This window comes from Metarhizium robertsii, assembly GCF_000187425.2.
Source record: "Metarhizium robertsii ARSEF 23 chromosome Unknown MAA_Scf_1, whole genome shotgun sequence".
NCBI lineage: Eukaryota > Fungi > Ascomycota > Sordariomycetes > Hypocreales > Clavicipitaceae > Metarhizium > Metarhizium robertsii.
Genome location: NW_011942149.1, coordinates 1,303,798 through 1,318,982, shown reverse-complemented (window position 1 = coordinate 1,318,982; position 15,185 = coordinate 1,303,798). Strand labels below are relative to the sequence as shown.

At 53.2% G+C, this 15,185-nt stretch overlaps 6 protein-coding genes across 6 annotated transcripts; 3 read left to right on the top strand and 3 right to left on the bottom strand.

Annotated features, from left to right (window-relative positions):
• Positions 1 to 781: 781 nt before the first annotated feature.
• On the top strand, positions 782 to 3,122 carry MAA_05000 (glycoside hydrolase family 36 protein; the record flags this gene model as incomplete). Its single annotated transcript, XM_007822511.1, has 3 exons — positions 782 to 866; positions 916 to 1,522; positions 1,580 to 3,122. 3 exons carry the CDS (start codon positions 782 to 784, stop codon positions 3,120 to 3,122), a joined length of 2,235 nt encoding a protein of 744 aa, XP_007820702.1.
• A 1,929-nt stretch (positions 3,123 to 5,051) lies between these two features.
• MAA_05001 (Cyclin-like F-box) lies at positions 5,052 to 7,531 on the top strand (the record flags this gene model as incomplete). Its single annotated transcript, XM_007822512.1, has 4 exons — positions 5,052 to 5,801; positions 5,888 to 6,616; positions 6,687 to 6,798; positions 6,870 to 7,531. The coding sequence occupies 4 exons, from the start codon at positions 5,052 to 5,054 to the stop codon at positions 7,529 to 7,531; spliced, it is 2,253 nt and encodes a 750-aa protein (XP_007820703.1).
• Positions 7,532 to 8,343: 812 nt separating this feature from the next.
• MAA_05002 (ammonium transporter MEP2) lies at positions 8,344 to 10,019 on the bottom strand (the record flags this gene model as incomplete). Its single annotated transcript, XM_007822513.1, has 4 exons — positions 8,344 to 8,680; positions 8,785 to 9,495; positions 9,552 to 9,868; positions 9,936 to 10,019. 4 exons carry the CDS (start codon positions 10,017 to 10,019, stop codon positions 8,344 to 8,346), a joined length of 1,449 nt encoding a protein of 482 aa, XP_007820704.1.
• Positions 10,020 to 11,891: 1,872 nt separating this feature from the next.
• Positions 11,892 to 12,488, bottom strand: MAA_05003 (uncharacterized protein; the record flags this gene model as incomplete). The annotated part of the gene is made up of 1 exon (XM_007822514.1): positions 11,892 to 12,488. One exon carries the CDS (start codon positions 12,486 to 12,488, stop codon positions 11,892 to 11,894), a length of 597 nt encoding a protein of 198 aa, XP_007820705.1.
• A 338-nt stretch (positions 12,489 to 12,826) lies between these two features.
• MAA_05004 (The Bin/Amphiphysin/Rvs (BAR) domain protein) lies at positions 12,827 to 13,842 on the top strand (the record flags this gene model as incomplete). The annotated part of the gene is made up of 5 exons (XM_007822515.1): positions 12,827 to 12,839; positions 12,897 to 12,947; positions 13,005 to 13,050; positions 13,107 to 13,180; positions 13,241 to 13,842. 5 exons carry the CDS (start codon positions 12,827 to 12,829, stop codon positions 13,840 to 13,842), a joined length of 786 nt encoding a protein of 261 aa, XP_007820706.1.
• Positions 13,843 to 14,209: 367 nt separating this feature from the next.
• MAA_05005 (Dcp1-like decapping) lies at positions 14,210 to 14,866 on the bottom strand (the record flags this gene model as incomplete). Its single annotated transcript, XM_007822516.1, has 1 exon — positions 14,210 to 14,866. The coding sequence occupies one exon, from the start codon at positions 14,864 to 14,866 to the stop codon at positions 14,210 to 14,212; it is 657 nt and encodes a 218-aa protein (XP_007820707.1).
• Between the last annotated feature and the right edge of the window lie 319 nt (positions 14,867 to 15,185).

The following is a 15,185-nucleotide window of genomic DNA, read 5'->3' as shown; positions in this document are numbered from 1 at the left end:
ACTGGGTGGTTGGCCAGCTCGACAGACTCGCTGGCTGGCCGTTGAGGTCAATGTCACGGCGAGCGAAGCGTTACACCCACCGCAGCTGCCGACCTGGCCATCTCTCCATTACGCCGACAAGCCTCCATGTCCGTCTACGGACAGCATCGAAGCGCACAAATAGGAGTCAACCCCGACCAGCTCCAAGACCACCGGCGGAAGTGCAGATCTGCCAAGTCGCAAAAGCCCAAAATGCCGAATCCATCTCGAGGACAGCGGAGTGGCTCCCCGCATAGGAGCCTCGCAGCCAATCACGGCTTTTCAAAACCGCCTTCCGCGGCGCTTGGCTTGATGCTGAAGTGGGGCACATGCATTCTCCTCCTCGACTCCATAAAGTTCTCTCACCAGTTTCCCCAGAGTCCCGGGCCGACCAAGAGCCACTTATATGACGGTATCGTCGCTGCCCGCGCCCGGCGGTGATGCTGGATTCATACCAACGTGTAGCTGAGCACGGTGCCTGTTCGTTTGAGTAGCCACTTGGCCTGCATCTAGCCAAAATACGGCCGAATCTAGCCAGCAAAATACCCTCCCCGGACGAGACCCTAGCGAGGACGATGCGGAGAATTCTGCGTTTCCCCCGCTGCCGGTGCCGTGCGTAGAAATGACAGTTGGATGAGGATCTGCGTAGTATATAATGTCTACGATCTGCCTTGGCCCCAGCTCTGGATTCGTGTCTGTGTTATCTCGTACGGCGTCCCATTACAGAGCCAGGACCAAACTATAGTTGGTGGTAGAAGCAACCATGGGACAAGTGCCGGCTCTTTGTAGGTTGACCATATTTCTCCTGGCCGCGGGCATGGCGTCGGCTGCGAGTGGTTCCCAAAAACGTAGGTTCCCGCCACTCATTCCCGGACCAGACGCTGATGATGCCCGTAGCGATCCAGGTTGACGGAACGGCCTTTGCTCTCAACGGCGACGATGTTTCATATCGTTTTCACGTTGACAATGCCACGGGAGACCTGATTGGAGACCATTTCGGCGGACCGGCCGAGGGCGACACCATTGAGGCGGAAATCGGACCCGTCCAAGGCTGGGTTGACATGATCGGCCGTGTGCGGCGAGAGCTGCCCGACCTTGGCCGGGGCGATTTCCGAACGCCCGCCGTTCAGATTCGGCAGTCAGAGGGCCATACCATTAGTGATTTCCGGTATCAGGGGCACACGGTCCTCGAGGGGAAACCCGCGCTCAACGGCCTGCCGTCTACCTTTGGGAAAGACGACGACGTTTCCACGCTGGTCGTACACATGTATGACAACTACAGCTCCGTGGCAGCAGATCTCAGCTATTCAGTCTTCCCCAAATATGACGCCATTGTTCGCAGTGTCAACATCACCAACAGAGGCAAAGGCAACATCACCATCGAGAGACTGGCAAGCTTCAGCGTTGATCTGCCGTGGGGCGACTATGATATGCTGGGGCTCAAGGGCGATTGGGCTCGAGAGGGCATGAGGGTCCGTCGAAAGGTCGATTTTGGCATCCAGGGGTGAGAAGGACTGTGGCTGAGAACCCCTTCGTTTATATGCTGACATGTTTTGGGTAGCTTTGGCAGTGCGACCGGATACTCGTCTCACTTGCACAATCCGTTCCTCTCAGTGGTGTCTAGAGCTACCACCGAGTCTCACGGAGAAGCCTATGGATTTTCTCTAGTTTACACTGGATCATTTGCTGCCGAGATTGAAAAGAGCTCCCAGGGCCTGACAAGGGCCATGCTTGGATTTAACCCATCCCAACTTGCATGGCCACTTGGACCCGGCGAGTCACGGCAGTCTCCCGAGTGCGTTGCGATATTCTCAAGCACCGGTATAGGCGGCATGTCACGCAAACTCCATAGCCTCTATCGTCAGCACCTGATAAAGAGCAAGTACGCTACAGAGACACGCCCTGTTCTCCTTAATAGCTGGGAGGGCCTTGGGTTCAACTACAACGCCAGCACGATTTATCGACTTGCACAGCAGAGCGCGGAGCTCGGGGCCAAGCTCTTCGTGTTGGACGACGGCTGGTTTGGCGTAAAGCATCCTCGCATAACTGATAATGCCGGGCTCGGAGACTGGGAAGTCAACCCCAAGCGGTTCCCCGATGGACTCGAGGCGTTGGTTGACAAGGTTACCGCTCTACCTGTTGGCAATTCGTCTACAAAGCTCAAATTCGGCCTGTGGTTTGAGCCTGAAATGGTGAACCCAGACTCGAATCTGTATGAAGTACATCCCGATTGGGCTCTTCACGCTGGCAGGTACCCTCGCTCGTTAACAAGAAACCAACTGGTGCTTAATGTGGCGTTGCCCGAAGTTCAAGATTTTATTGTCGACTCAGTGTCCAATATCCTCAACAGCTCCAACATTGCCTATGTCAAGTGGGACAACAATCGTGGCATCCATGAAACACCAGCGCCATACACCGACCATCAGTATATGCTTGGGCTGTACAAGGTCTTTGCCAGGCTTACAGAACGGTTCCCGGATGTGATCTGGGAAGGCTGCGCTTCGGGAGGAGGGAGATTTGATCCCGGCGTGCTGCAATACTTCCCGCAGATCTGGACATCTGACGACACCGACGCAGTAGAGCGCATCTATATTCAGTTTGGGACCTCACTGGTGTATCCGCCGTCCGCCATGGGGGCACATGTATCGGCGACGCCAAACAGCCAAAGCGGACGAAACGAAACAATCGAGTTTAGAGCCCATGTTGCCATGATGGGTGGTTCATTTGGCCTCGAGCTTGATCCGTCACACATGCCAGAACAAGATAAGGCCAAGGTTCCAGACCTCATTAAGCTTGCCGAGAAGGTGAATCCCATTGTCGTCAAAGGTGACTTGTGGCGTCTTAGTCTACCGGAAGAATCCGACTACCCTGCGGCATTGTTCATCTCCGAGGACCAAAAACAAGCCGTGCTATTCTATTTTCAACTCAAACCCACCATTAACAACTCTTGGCCAGTGGTGCGTCTCCAAGGACTAGACGCCAAAGCCATGTACAAGGTGGATGGCATTCAAACGGTTTCTGGCGCCACTCTCATGAATCGAGGCGTCTCGTATAATTTTGAGGCTGGGTATTCGAGCAAAGTTGTGTTTTTTGAAAAGCAATAAGAACGGTAGATGTTGAGTTGGGAGTAATAGACGATACCTGCTGAAAAGGCTGGAAGACCTTTCTATATGCTCAGTGTTGCTGCTCGTGAGGAAGACAAAAATATAATGTAAAAAAATAAAATAATAAGACGGTCCCACGAGGTTGATTGTTAGTGACAACACACGGCTTTGTTCTACGACGCCAAGAATTGATGCTTAGGCCCTGTGTTATGGGGTGAGAAGGGGGTGCCGCGGTCTTGCCTGAATCACCATCATGGCAACCACTGATAAAGCAGCGACAAGAGTAGCAGTGAATGGCATGTTCTAACAAGTGCAGATTAGAATTTCAACTCGCAAAGATCAAGAAGGCTGCCAGGACACGTCAGAGGGTCACGTGCTCTTCCCGTGTGACATTCATGGGCGAGCAGCTGAATAGCAGCCTTTGTTCGAAAGGTTGGTCAGCATGGGGGCCAGAAACAGCAGAGTTTCAGAGCTCCCAACGGGTCAAATGTTCAAAAAGCCACAAAATGCATCAGGCATCATGCCTTGGTGTCTCATGAGCCATGATTCCATGAATGTCCGTGCCGGTGTCAAAGCCAGGGGCCTAGTGGGATCTGAATATTGAAGGCTCGGGGCAATGCCCGTGCGAGGGCCTCGCTACCAAGAATAACAGCTACTATGGAACGAGCAGACTTTGTTCGGACGGGCACTTGGATCGGGGAGCCGGGTATAGAGTCGCCGCTGTGTTTGATGAAACAGCATCAACGTAATCAAGGCTCCGCTAGCTGCTTATTTTGCTGAGACGGCACGGAGCAGGCTGGTCGGTACGCGGAAAGAAGCCACAGCCTTGTCGACAGAAGAGAGGTTGATTGACTGGTTGATTTCGAGACACGGCTTCTCCAGCTCGTGATGGCGACGGCGGCATTCATTGTCCAGTCTGCATGCCAGACGGGCTGGGGAAGGAGCTGCCGTCTGGTCTGTTGATGGCACCAGACAAGGCTGCCCTCCCTGCGGCCCAAGGGCTAGTTGACCTAGTAGTTACCTAGCAGGTACGGAGTACTCCGTACTAGTAGCATGAACGGTGCGTGCACATGTGCCCTGCGCAGTTTCAACACGTCCAGTCTGGTCCATGTCAACATCATTGAATCCATGACCACATGCGCTCAGTGCTGGGTCTCCGCCGGGTTTCCCGCTGGGGGTCGGCCGCGTTCCAGCGCCACGACGCTACGGCTGCGGGTGACGTGCACCATCAACGCCTGGCCGTCAAGCCGCTGCCCCCCCGAGCATGTGCCTTCAATGTTGTTTGGTCGCCTCAAACAAACATTCAAGGGAAGAGACGAGAGATCCGCAAGCACCACCCGTGATCGCTTTGACAGATCCGCCGGTGCCTGCTGTTAAAACTCCATTTGAAAATTGAAGCAGCATCAACCAGCTGGTCACTCGGTATAGTCATCGCTGACTCAAGAGCTGTGACACACCGTTGACCTGCACGTTGACCTGTGCACGCTTCCAAGCGTTTGACATCGAAAGCGACTTGACCTGACCGAAGCGCCGCAGCCCCAGCCCTGGCCGTCAGAGGCTGTCTGGCGCCCCCCAACTCTGCCCCCAACTGGCCTTATCAACGGGCTTCTTTTTTTCCAGGTCTCATTGAGTGCTCCCATCTATCTCCTTCACCACCTCTCGCTCCGCCTGCTGCATCGCCGTGTTGCCAGGCGATTACATCGACGCATCGACCCGACCGCAACGTCCGCAGCCGTCGGCCTCTCGTCAGGCCCAGGCTGTCTGTCCCGGCTGTCTGCGCCTTATTGCCCTGATTCCTGGCTACCCAACTGCTCGAGGAAGGCTGACTGGGCGCCTTCAGCTTCACCCTGCCTGCCCCGCAGCTACAAAGCAACCAGCTGGGCCGCCGGCCATCAAGGGAAGCAAAGGCCTCGCATTTCCACCATCGCCATGATTCCCTCAGCCGCGCCCGCCAACATGATGGCTACCAGGGCCAGCGCTGTCCCCGACGAACAGGACGACTCCCGCTCGTCGTCTTCTACCGCCTCGCCCGTCCCTGCCGACAACGAAGAGTCCGATTTCTTTCTTGGCGCCAACGACTCCGAGTCGTCTTTGGGCGTCCCCAACTTCCAGGACATGCAGGTCGAGGACTCGTGCTGGCCGCCCATCAACAGGCTGCCCAACGAGATCCTCATCAGCATCTTCGCCAAGCTCGGCGCCACATCAGACCTGTATCACTGTATGCTGGTATCCAAGCGATGGGCTCGCAACGCCGTCGACCTGTTGTGGCACCGCCCTGCCTGCACCAACTGGAGAAACCATAGCAGCATCTGCCAGACCCTGGGCCTCGAGCGCCCTTTCTTCAGCTACCGCGACTTCATAAAGCGATTAAACCTCGCCGCCCTTGCTGACAAGGTCAACGATGGAAGCGTCCTGCCCTTGGCCGCCTGCACCAGGGTCGAGAGGTTGACGCTGACAAACTGCCGGGGCTTGACCGACTCTGGCCTGATCGCCCTGGTTGAGAATAGCCCGTCGCTGCTGGCTTTGGATATTTCCAACGACAAGAACATCACTGAGCAGTCCATTAATACTATTGCCCAAAACTGCAAGAGGCTGCAAGGTCTCAACATCTCCGGCTGTGACGGCATCTCCAACGAGAGTATGATTAACCTGGCACAAAGCTGTAAATATATCAAAAGGGTATGCCATGATTCCTTACAAAACTTTCTGCTCTGGGAGCCATCGTTGACTAACGTATTGATTCCTTTCTCTTTTTGCCTTTTCAGCTGAAACTAAACGAATGTGTACAACTTCGCGACAATGCTATTCTCGCCTTTGCGGAACTATGCCCCAACATTCTTGAAATCGATCTCCACCAATGCATGCATATTGGGAACGCTCCAGTTACATCCCTCTTGTTCAGAGGAACCTGCTTGCGAGAGCTCCGGCTTGCCAGTTGCGAGCTGATCGACGACAGTGCATTTTTAAATCTTCCCGATAAGCGAGTGCGGACCTATGAACATCTCCGAATCCTCGACTTGACTTCCTGCACACGCCTTACTGATGCCGCCGTGGAAAAAATTATCGACGTTGCCCCCCGCCTTCGCAATTTGGTCCTTGCCAAGTGCCGCAATATTACGGATGCCGCCGTACACGCCATCTCGAAGCTTGGCAAGAACCTTCACTACGTCCATTTAGGCCACTGCGGCCAAATTACCGACGAGGGTGTCAAGAAGCTCGTACAGAGCTGCAATCGTATAAGATATATCGATTTAGGTTGTTGCACAAACTTGACAGACGACTCCGTAAAGCGATTGGCGTTGCTCCCAAAACTAAAGAGAATTGGTCTCGTGAAGTGCAGTTCCATCACCGATGAATCCGTCTTTGCCTTGGCTGAAGCCGCTTATCGGCCCAGAGTACGGAGAGATGCTAGCGGAGTGTTTATCGGAGGGGAATACTACACGCCTAGTCTGGAGCGCGTCCATCTGAGCTATTGTATTAATTTGACATTAAAGGTGAGTCTATTGTATGCCTTGCGACCTTTTTGCATGCATGCCAGTCATTTTCAGTTCTGACAAAGACCAGAGCATCATGAGGCTGCTCAACTCATGCCCGAGACTCACTCACCTTAGTTTGACTGGCGTTGCTGCTTTTCAACGGGATGATTTCCAAGCTTACTGCAGAGTTGCGCCGGCTGGTAAGTGTACAGAATTTGGTTTTGGTCGACTCCCTTTCTCCTCTATTTTGATTCTAACACCTTGGAAACAGAATTTACTCAGCACCAACGCGACGTCTTTTGTGTCTTTTCTGGCAGTATGGTCTCCCAGTTCCGTGAGTTCCTCAACACCTCATCGCAATTCGCAGAGCTCCGGGAAAGCCTGCCGTACCGAGCCGGGGGCAGTCGGATCAGGGGTGCGGCTGCTAGACGTTCACAAGCTATGGCCAACTATCTCAACGCCGCTGAAGGTGAAGGCTTTGACGATGAAATGCCTGATGAAGAGAATGACTTTGAAGGCCTCGAAGGGACCGACATGGCAGTTGACCCAGCGGCCCAGAATCCACCACACATTCCTGCTGCGCTTGCGTCTTCCGCGCCATCGATCCCAGTACCGCCGCCGCCGCCAGCACCTGGAATCATGCAGTATCCTTTTGCTTCGGCTAGTCATGCTCACCCGGCGATTCCGAGTTTGGAACAGCAATACGCGGCTTTAGTGGGACCCTTGGCTTTTTCTAGCTTCATCACCAACGAACCAGCGACTGGCAATCCACCACTTAGCGCTAATGGGCGAGCGCAGGCAAGTATAGCCAATTTGACCTCGCAATCAATTCCCCAACGGGCGAGAACATCTTCTGCAAGTGGTCTAGCAAATGGCACTGGAGCTAGCACAGCTCCTCTGCACCAGCACCCTCCAGATGACGAACAGCAATGATTCACTATTTGAACTGTTTGAATGACATGGGTCTCGTGGAAAGGGTAGCAGCGAGAAGCATTTTTTTCACTTGAAAAGCAGGTTTTGGCCAAACGTGAAAAAGAGGAGGGAACTAGCCCCATCATTTGAACGAGCAGACGAAAGTCATCCACCAGGCAAGTATATTAAACATAAGAATGGCGACGCGAGGATCCGACAGAGGCATTATTTCTTTTCCAGCTGCACAAGCGGAGTTCATTGCGTTTCTTGGGAGGGATGAATGTTATGAATACAATGACTCAGGTATACCACATGGTTAAAATTGGCTTTATGAAGGAGCGACGCTGTAGTTGAGGATTGATGTAGTAACTAGAGCATTTGCATCGGCGCTGTTGAATTCAATGAATCATTTTACACTGTCAACCGAAATTTCCTCTACATCTCGAGCTAAACATACGTCAACGTTCGCAGGGTCCAAGTAGAATGGATACTGGGCCGCGCTTCTAGCTGACTTTTTGTCGAGTCCTTTGATATTGATGGAAACCATAATTTGTCACATCAACAAGTAGTTACCTACCTGGGTAGGTAGCTAGTAGTACTACAACTGTAGCTACTATTAATTGGGGTTGTCGGGCCGGTCCGTGTCCCCACATTTTAAGCAGCAATGACTGGCAATCATTTAAAAGGAACCTTGGCAAAGTATCAACTCCAAGCATGATTATTCTCTCTAAATGGTATCAATGCAGGCTATCTAAAGAAACGAAAACGGACGCTCTGACATTGCCTCCCAGACTCCCCAAAAAATAAACGATCCTAAAAATGCCGCGGGCCGTTTAGACAACCTCTCGGGTATTCTTCTCGTGGGTGGAACTGCTGGACGACATGGATCCCGGAGACGAGGAGTCGGCTACGTGGCGCGTTAGCTCGACGTAGTCGTAGGCAAACTCGCCAAGCTGGGCGTCGTCGATGCCGACGTCTTCCTCGGTAGCGGAGACGCGGAGACTCAAGCCGGGGACGAGGTTCATGAGGAACAGGATGATGCAGGTCAGCACGAAGGACCAGCCAAACGCCGCACAAATGCCGGCGAGCTGGTAGCCCAGCTGGACCCAGTTGTGTTCGATCCAGCCGATAGGAGAGTAGGTGTTGCCGTCGAGGGCAGCAATGTACGATCTACAATGACGCGGTGTTAGTTGGAGGCTCTCTCTCTCTTTTTTTTGCCAAAGCTCAACTGACGAGGGGAAGAAAAAGAAACGCAGGGGTTGAGAACGACGTACGCTCCAAAAATGCCAGTGAGGATGTTGCCGACCATGCCGCCGATGCCGTGGACGGCAAAGATGTCGAGGGCGTCGTCGACGCCCGTCAGGAACTTGAGCTTGGTGGCAAAGTTGCAGCAGGCGCCGCCGCAGAGGCCGACGATGACGGCGCCCCAGGGGGTGACGAAGCCGGCGGCCGGGGTGATGGCGACGAGGCCCGAGATGGCGCCGGAGCAGAAGCCGATGGTGCTCCATTTCCTCTCGAGGCGGTAGTCGAGCAGGACCCAGGCGAGGCCGCCGCACGAGGCGGCCAGGTTGGACACGTAGCAGGCCATGATGGCGCGGAGGTTCATGGCCAGCGCGGAGCCGCCGTTGAAGCCGAACCAGCCGACCCAGAGGAAGACGGTGCCGAGGACGACGTTGGTCACGCTGTGAGGGCGGTAGGGGAGGCCCTGCGTCTTGGAGTATCCCGATCGCTTGCCGAGCATGACGCTGTACGCGAGCGCGCAGGTGCCCGAGGCGATGTGCACCGGGCCGCCGCCTGCGAAGTCGTACGAGGGCAGCTTGTACAGCCAGCCGTTTGCGTTCCACGTCCAGTATGCGATGGGGTCGTATACTACCGTCGACCAGATGAAGATGAAGATGATGGCGGGCAGGATGCGGCCGCGGTCGGCAACGGCGCCGATGGCGAGAGCTGGCCTGTGTATTTGGGGAGAAACTTGGGTCAGGAGGCTTTGCTGCGGTTTTGAAACGATCTTGTATTGTCTTCTTGGTTGAGGGGAACTCACGTAATGGCCGCAAACATTCCCTGGTACAGGCAGAAGAGGATGTCGGGGAGGAAAGAGGAGCCGTTTGGCTGGGCGAGCGTCTTCATGAGGCCGAACTGAGTTAGGTCGCCGAAGAAGGCGTTTCCGGTCCGCGAAAAGGTCAACGAGTATCCCCAGAAGAACCACTGGAATCCGATGACGGCCACGGAGAGCATGGAAAGGAGGACGAGCTGGAGAGCCGACTTTCTTCGCGCGAGGCCGCTGTAGAAGAAGCCCACGCCAGGGATCATGAGCAGCACCAGGACCGACGATATGGTTAGGAAGGCTAGGTTGCCCGTCTACACGGCATGTCAGACTGGGAACTTCCCATGGAGAGATTTGTATGCAATGCTGTTTGGAACCTACGTCGTAGAAAATGTTCAGGTCATTGACGTTGGTCGAGTACCCGGCATCGGCAGTGCCGGTTGTTCCATTGTATTCAGCCACCATGTTGGCTGTCTTGTAACCACGTTCACCTTCAGCGCGACTAGTTAACAAGAGAGAAGGCGAACGAGGGTTCCGATGGAAGGGAAGAGAGTTTCAGGAAAAATGAAGACGGACACTGGCAGGGTTGTCAGATTATATCTTCAACCATCTCCGCGCATGAACACCCCCCTGCATTGCTACGCCTCCTAGACCTCAGGACGAGAACAAAGGGGAAAGGGACACTTGATCTTTTTGGGACTTAGAGGGCTTATTATTTTGCAATAAATGACTATTTAGGTTAGATAGCCTGTCATGCCAAGTTCAGCGTCGGATCCCGTCGGAGGATATGCAGGGGCGGAGCCTTGAGAAACGAACAGACCAGTCCACATGAGACGATGTCGGCGTTCATCAGGTATCAAGCTCAGCTTGCCTCAGTTGGAGTTTTTGAGGACGGTCAACAAGACGTGGCGCGCGATATCTTATCAGGATGACTTGGGGGGAGCGCCAATCGGCAACACACAACAGCCACGTTTTTCGCAACATGAGTCGGCCAGGTCCTCCCTTGATAAGAGCTGGCTATTCTATAGACGTAGCATATATGTTGAAGAACGAGCCAAGAGATATTAGCTTGGGGGCATGCCAGCCTTTGTGTAGCCGATGTGGCATACACTCTTCTCCCTAACCGACGTAAAATAACCTTTCTTTAAAGCGCAAGAATGCGTCTTTTTGAATACGGTTGCGATCGCCCTAACTGCCTCAATTTGTTCAAGACACACTTTAGTTGACAAAGAGCGTTGAAGTTTTGGCCATATGCATAAGCTCCTGAACAAGTAAAGAAGAACGAGGCGCAGCAGTGAGTATTGTGAATGCAGAGCACCGGCATCTTTGGATTTAGGGGGCGGCAGAGGCATGTAGAGATACTGCAACAGTTTATTGTACGTCAGGCTTTTCCTGCACAAGCTCATCTTATTCTTATCACCCATGTCTTCGATTGGCTGTGATGAAGCAACGCCACGGTGCCTTGAACGAGAATAAGCCGTATCGCCCACACAATCCTGAGAGATAGCTATCTGGGGGAAATTCATGGGGTTCTGATTGGGCGGAGTCTTATCTTTTTGTGTGGCGGCGCATCCTGGAATAGTCGACCAACACCAACACCAACACCAACAGTTCCTCAGGGTCCACCAAGGGGCGTGACAGGGTAACTGTCGCAAGAAGATATAGGGGGCACTAACACACAAATACATGTGGCGTGGCCACGCCCATTTTTTGGTCCGATAGTAACCCTCTCACTTGTTCCAGATAGACCCATGTTCTCTCAACCAACCCAACTACTACGGACTAAGCTCCCGTCTGCTTCTTCTTCTTGGGCATTAATGACGAGGTTTTTTGAGTCCGTTGCATTGGGCGCAATGGCGGTCTGTAACAGGATTCGGCTAGTTTTGGTCTGCATGGCATTCTTGGGACGAAGTCTCCAACTGCAAGTCGGCGTTTATTGTTGAAGTTGAGAAGAAATTGTGCTGACTGTCGAGTCCAGAGGACAGGGTAATTCTCCCCGGTGTCTGGCCTGCATTCTTCGTTGTGAATGTCTTTGGTATACTGAAGTTCGCTTCGACAGATCCAGAGACAGTATAACAAGACAGGCCCAACATGTGAAACTTATGTCTCTTGCCGTGTTATGAATCTCTCTATACTCCTTCATCAGGTTCGAAGCTGGCGCAAAGTTTCCAAAAGCTGCGTGTGGCGAATGGCTTGGGGGCCTGCAAATACAATCCGTATCTGATTCCATGGGGAACTCTTCCGAGTTGAGCACCCGCATTTGAGACCTGCGCCAACGTTGAAACAATTCGTGTCGTAGCCTGTATTATGAACTCAACTTGCCAACTCCGCTGATGATTAGGGTTCCATCTCTGTTCTCCACTCGTCCTCAAGCTCTACCAGTCTCTTGGCCACGTCTAATGGGACGGCTTCCTCTAAGACTCTCCGCTGCTCGACCGTGATCTTGTCCAAGACATACTTGCTGACTGTGGCCGCATCCCGCTCAGCTGGGCGACCAATGCCAATCGCAATGCGGGCGAATGGCGATTCTGGGAACTTGTCTTGTAGTAACGACTTCTTGACGCTTTTCAACCCATTGTGGCCTCGATGACTTCGATCCCAAGGTGTGAGCCTCACATCACCGAAGGCCTTCTCCAATTCATCGTGGACGATAACAAGACTTGTTGATGATGGGTCGTGCTGCCGGACTATTTCTTGCCATACCTTCGCCACAAACGGCCCAGAGATGTTCATAAGAGTTGGAGACTGAACAAGGGTGTACTTTGGCCCCTGAGAGACCAGACAGGTTTGCCTTCCAAATTTCACCTCGCGAAAGGGCGGATGTCTGAGTGCTTTGGCGAGGCCATTGAGAGCAAAATGGCCAGCTGAATGGAGGCTCTCATATTTTGGCAAGGGATTTCCGAGACTGATAACTAAGAAACGCGGATTAAACATTATGCCGCACTCGATTGAGCACACTGTTGAGCAACGGAAATGGAGCGTTTCATGCCACAGGCTGAAAGACGAGAGGCACGCGCCATCACGTGATTGTCATGTTTTCTGGGGCGGAGCGAGCCTCGAAGCGCTGCGCCTCGTATTCTTCTGACGTAGATGTTTGTCGCTGGCTGTGGCTGCGCAATCTGATTTGGTCTCGATATCGCTCTCCCTCTCGACCTTCTCCAGCAAAACGAACGCCAATACCTCCACCAACACACTGCGATCCAGCCGTACGGCACTGTTTCCATTTATATTTTGTTCATTCCTTTTCCTTCCAGCAGGACAGAACAGTCAAGATGTCGTGGGCGGGTTTGTACAAGCTCAGACCCCGCAGTGAGACGGAAGAGGGGCTGACCGTTGAGTTAGGGTTCAAGAAGAATGTGAATCGCGCGACGACGCAGGTGATGATGAAGACGGGTATGGATGATTCGTCTTTCGATTGGGTTCGCGAAAGTTTCTAATCTGAACGCCTAGGACATGTGGAGAAGACAAATGATCGTGACTATGAGCTGGAGGAGAGGTATGGCTATTTTGGGGATGAGTATTGTTGTTGTTGGAATCTAATGGATGGTCTAGACGATTCAAGACGATGGAAGCCGCATCATTGCGATTGCAAAAGGAGGCAAAAGGGTATCTGGACTCACTTCGAGGTAACACAATCCGATATGTCCGGCCGCACCGAGGGACGTTGCTAATTCTTTGGGCGATAGCTATGACTGCGTCCCAAATGCGAATAGCGGAAACGATAGATGCCTTTTACGGGGATTCCGGTGCCAGGGACGGTGTCAGCAGAAGCTACAAACAAGCTGTGGAGGACCTTGACTCTGAGACGATCAAGGCCTTGGACGGGCCTTACCGAACAACCGTATTGGACCCCATCAACCGGTTCTGCTCTTACTTCCCCGATGTCAACGAGTGCATCAAGAAGAGATCCCACAAGCTCCTAGATTATGATGCCCTCCGAGCGAAGGTGAAGCGACTTGTTGAAAAGCCCGACAAAGACGCGACCAAACTGCCCCGAACAGAGAAGGAGCTTGAAATGGCCAAGCTTGCCTATGAACAGCTCAATGAACAACTCTTCTCCGAACTACCTCAGCTGATCGATCTGCGGGTACCGTACTTGGATCCTACGTTCGAGGCGTTGGTCAAAATTCAGCTGCGATTCTGTGCCGAAGCATACTCTCGAATGGCGCAAGTGCAACAGTACCTGGATGCAGACACTAGAGATCTATACGCCGAGGGGCACTTAGATGCAAGAGTAGAGCAAGTTTTGCAAGAGATTCGAGAACTCAGTATCAGCGGGACTGTATAGAAAATATAACTTGGGAAAGGGGACTCGGGCGGGCGGCACTAGGTGCAAAAGGGTGTGCGGTGTTGCGCTGCATTTAGCTGGTTACAATGGCGTACGGGCTGATCCGACAGTGGGCTTTCTTCTTGTCGACTGTTTTACTTTTTACAGTTTCTTCGGAATTAATAGCTCAATATGCTAAGGATATCTTTTGCGTATCTCGTCAATTCGTGAAATTTCCCCAATCTACATGTATCTTGGACATGACGTGCTGCTTGTCCCGAGTCTTTGCCTTTAACCAACTTTGATGATGTCCACGGGCCGGGTGACCCCATGGACCGAGCATGCTCTGTATGCAAAACCACTCGCGCACCAAAAGGCACAAATCCTCTCAATAATTCACCGTCCGATGTTCGTGCTGCTTCCCAAACAGGTCACTTAGTGATAATCTTTTCCCGATAGCTTGCATGGCAGGTCCTGCCTCCGGCCCTTGCTCTTCAGCGGACGCTGCTGACCTGGCCACTTTCCAGCTCTCTTGTATCGTGGCCCCGCTGACCTCCCTGGTCTCGTCCTTGTCATTGTGAATCCATAACCCGATGACCTTGTCGCCCTCTTCCCAATTACCCTCCACTCTCAATATCACCAGTTCGCCTGCGATCTCTACGTGGCTCACTCGGGCAAGGTCAACCACCAAGTTGTCCAAGGCCCTCCGGTTGAGGACAAACACACACGCCCGCGGCTGGTGGCTCTCGGGGAGCGGAGACTGGGCGCACACGAACATGGTGCCCTCGATGCCAGACTTGTCCCAGCTTGCGGTTTCGCTGTCGAAGGTGTAGACGACGGCGTTGGCGGCTATGGAAAGAATGGCTTGAATAGATGGGAGATATCGTTGGAGAACGGACAAGTTCAGTTCGGTGTTTGTGCGGGGGGGAGGCGGCGCGTAGGCGGCGTGAATGGCGGCAGCGTCGGATTCGTAGTCGGAGACGGCTGGTATGAGGTTTGAGGGCTGGCGCGAGTGTCGCGCTTTGCGAGGCGTTTGCTTGCTCATTGCGACAACGGGCCACCTTGGGCAAGTGACTGTGGGGGTGTGATGTCGATGCGTAGTCGAACTATGCTGTATTGTTGACGGCGGTCGTTGATGAAAAGGGTGCGAGATGGATATCCTGATAAACGGCGTGCGGCGAGCATATGGGAGCACGCGCAGAGTTTCGGCTGGACGCTGCGTTCAATGTTGGGCTGGCGAGCTTATCGATAGTGCACATGCATGCCGTGTTTTTGAATGTTTCCAGGTTTCAATGTTGCCAGGGTCTGTTTGTGGTCTGTGCATGACAATATTGAGCCAAGTGCTGAGCTATGACGTGCATTCC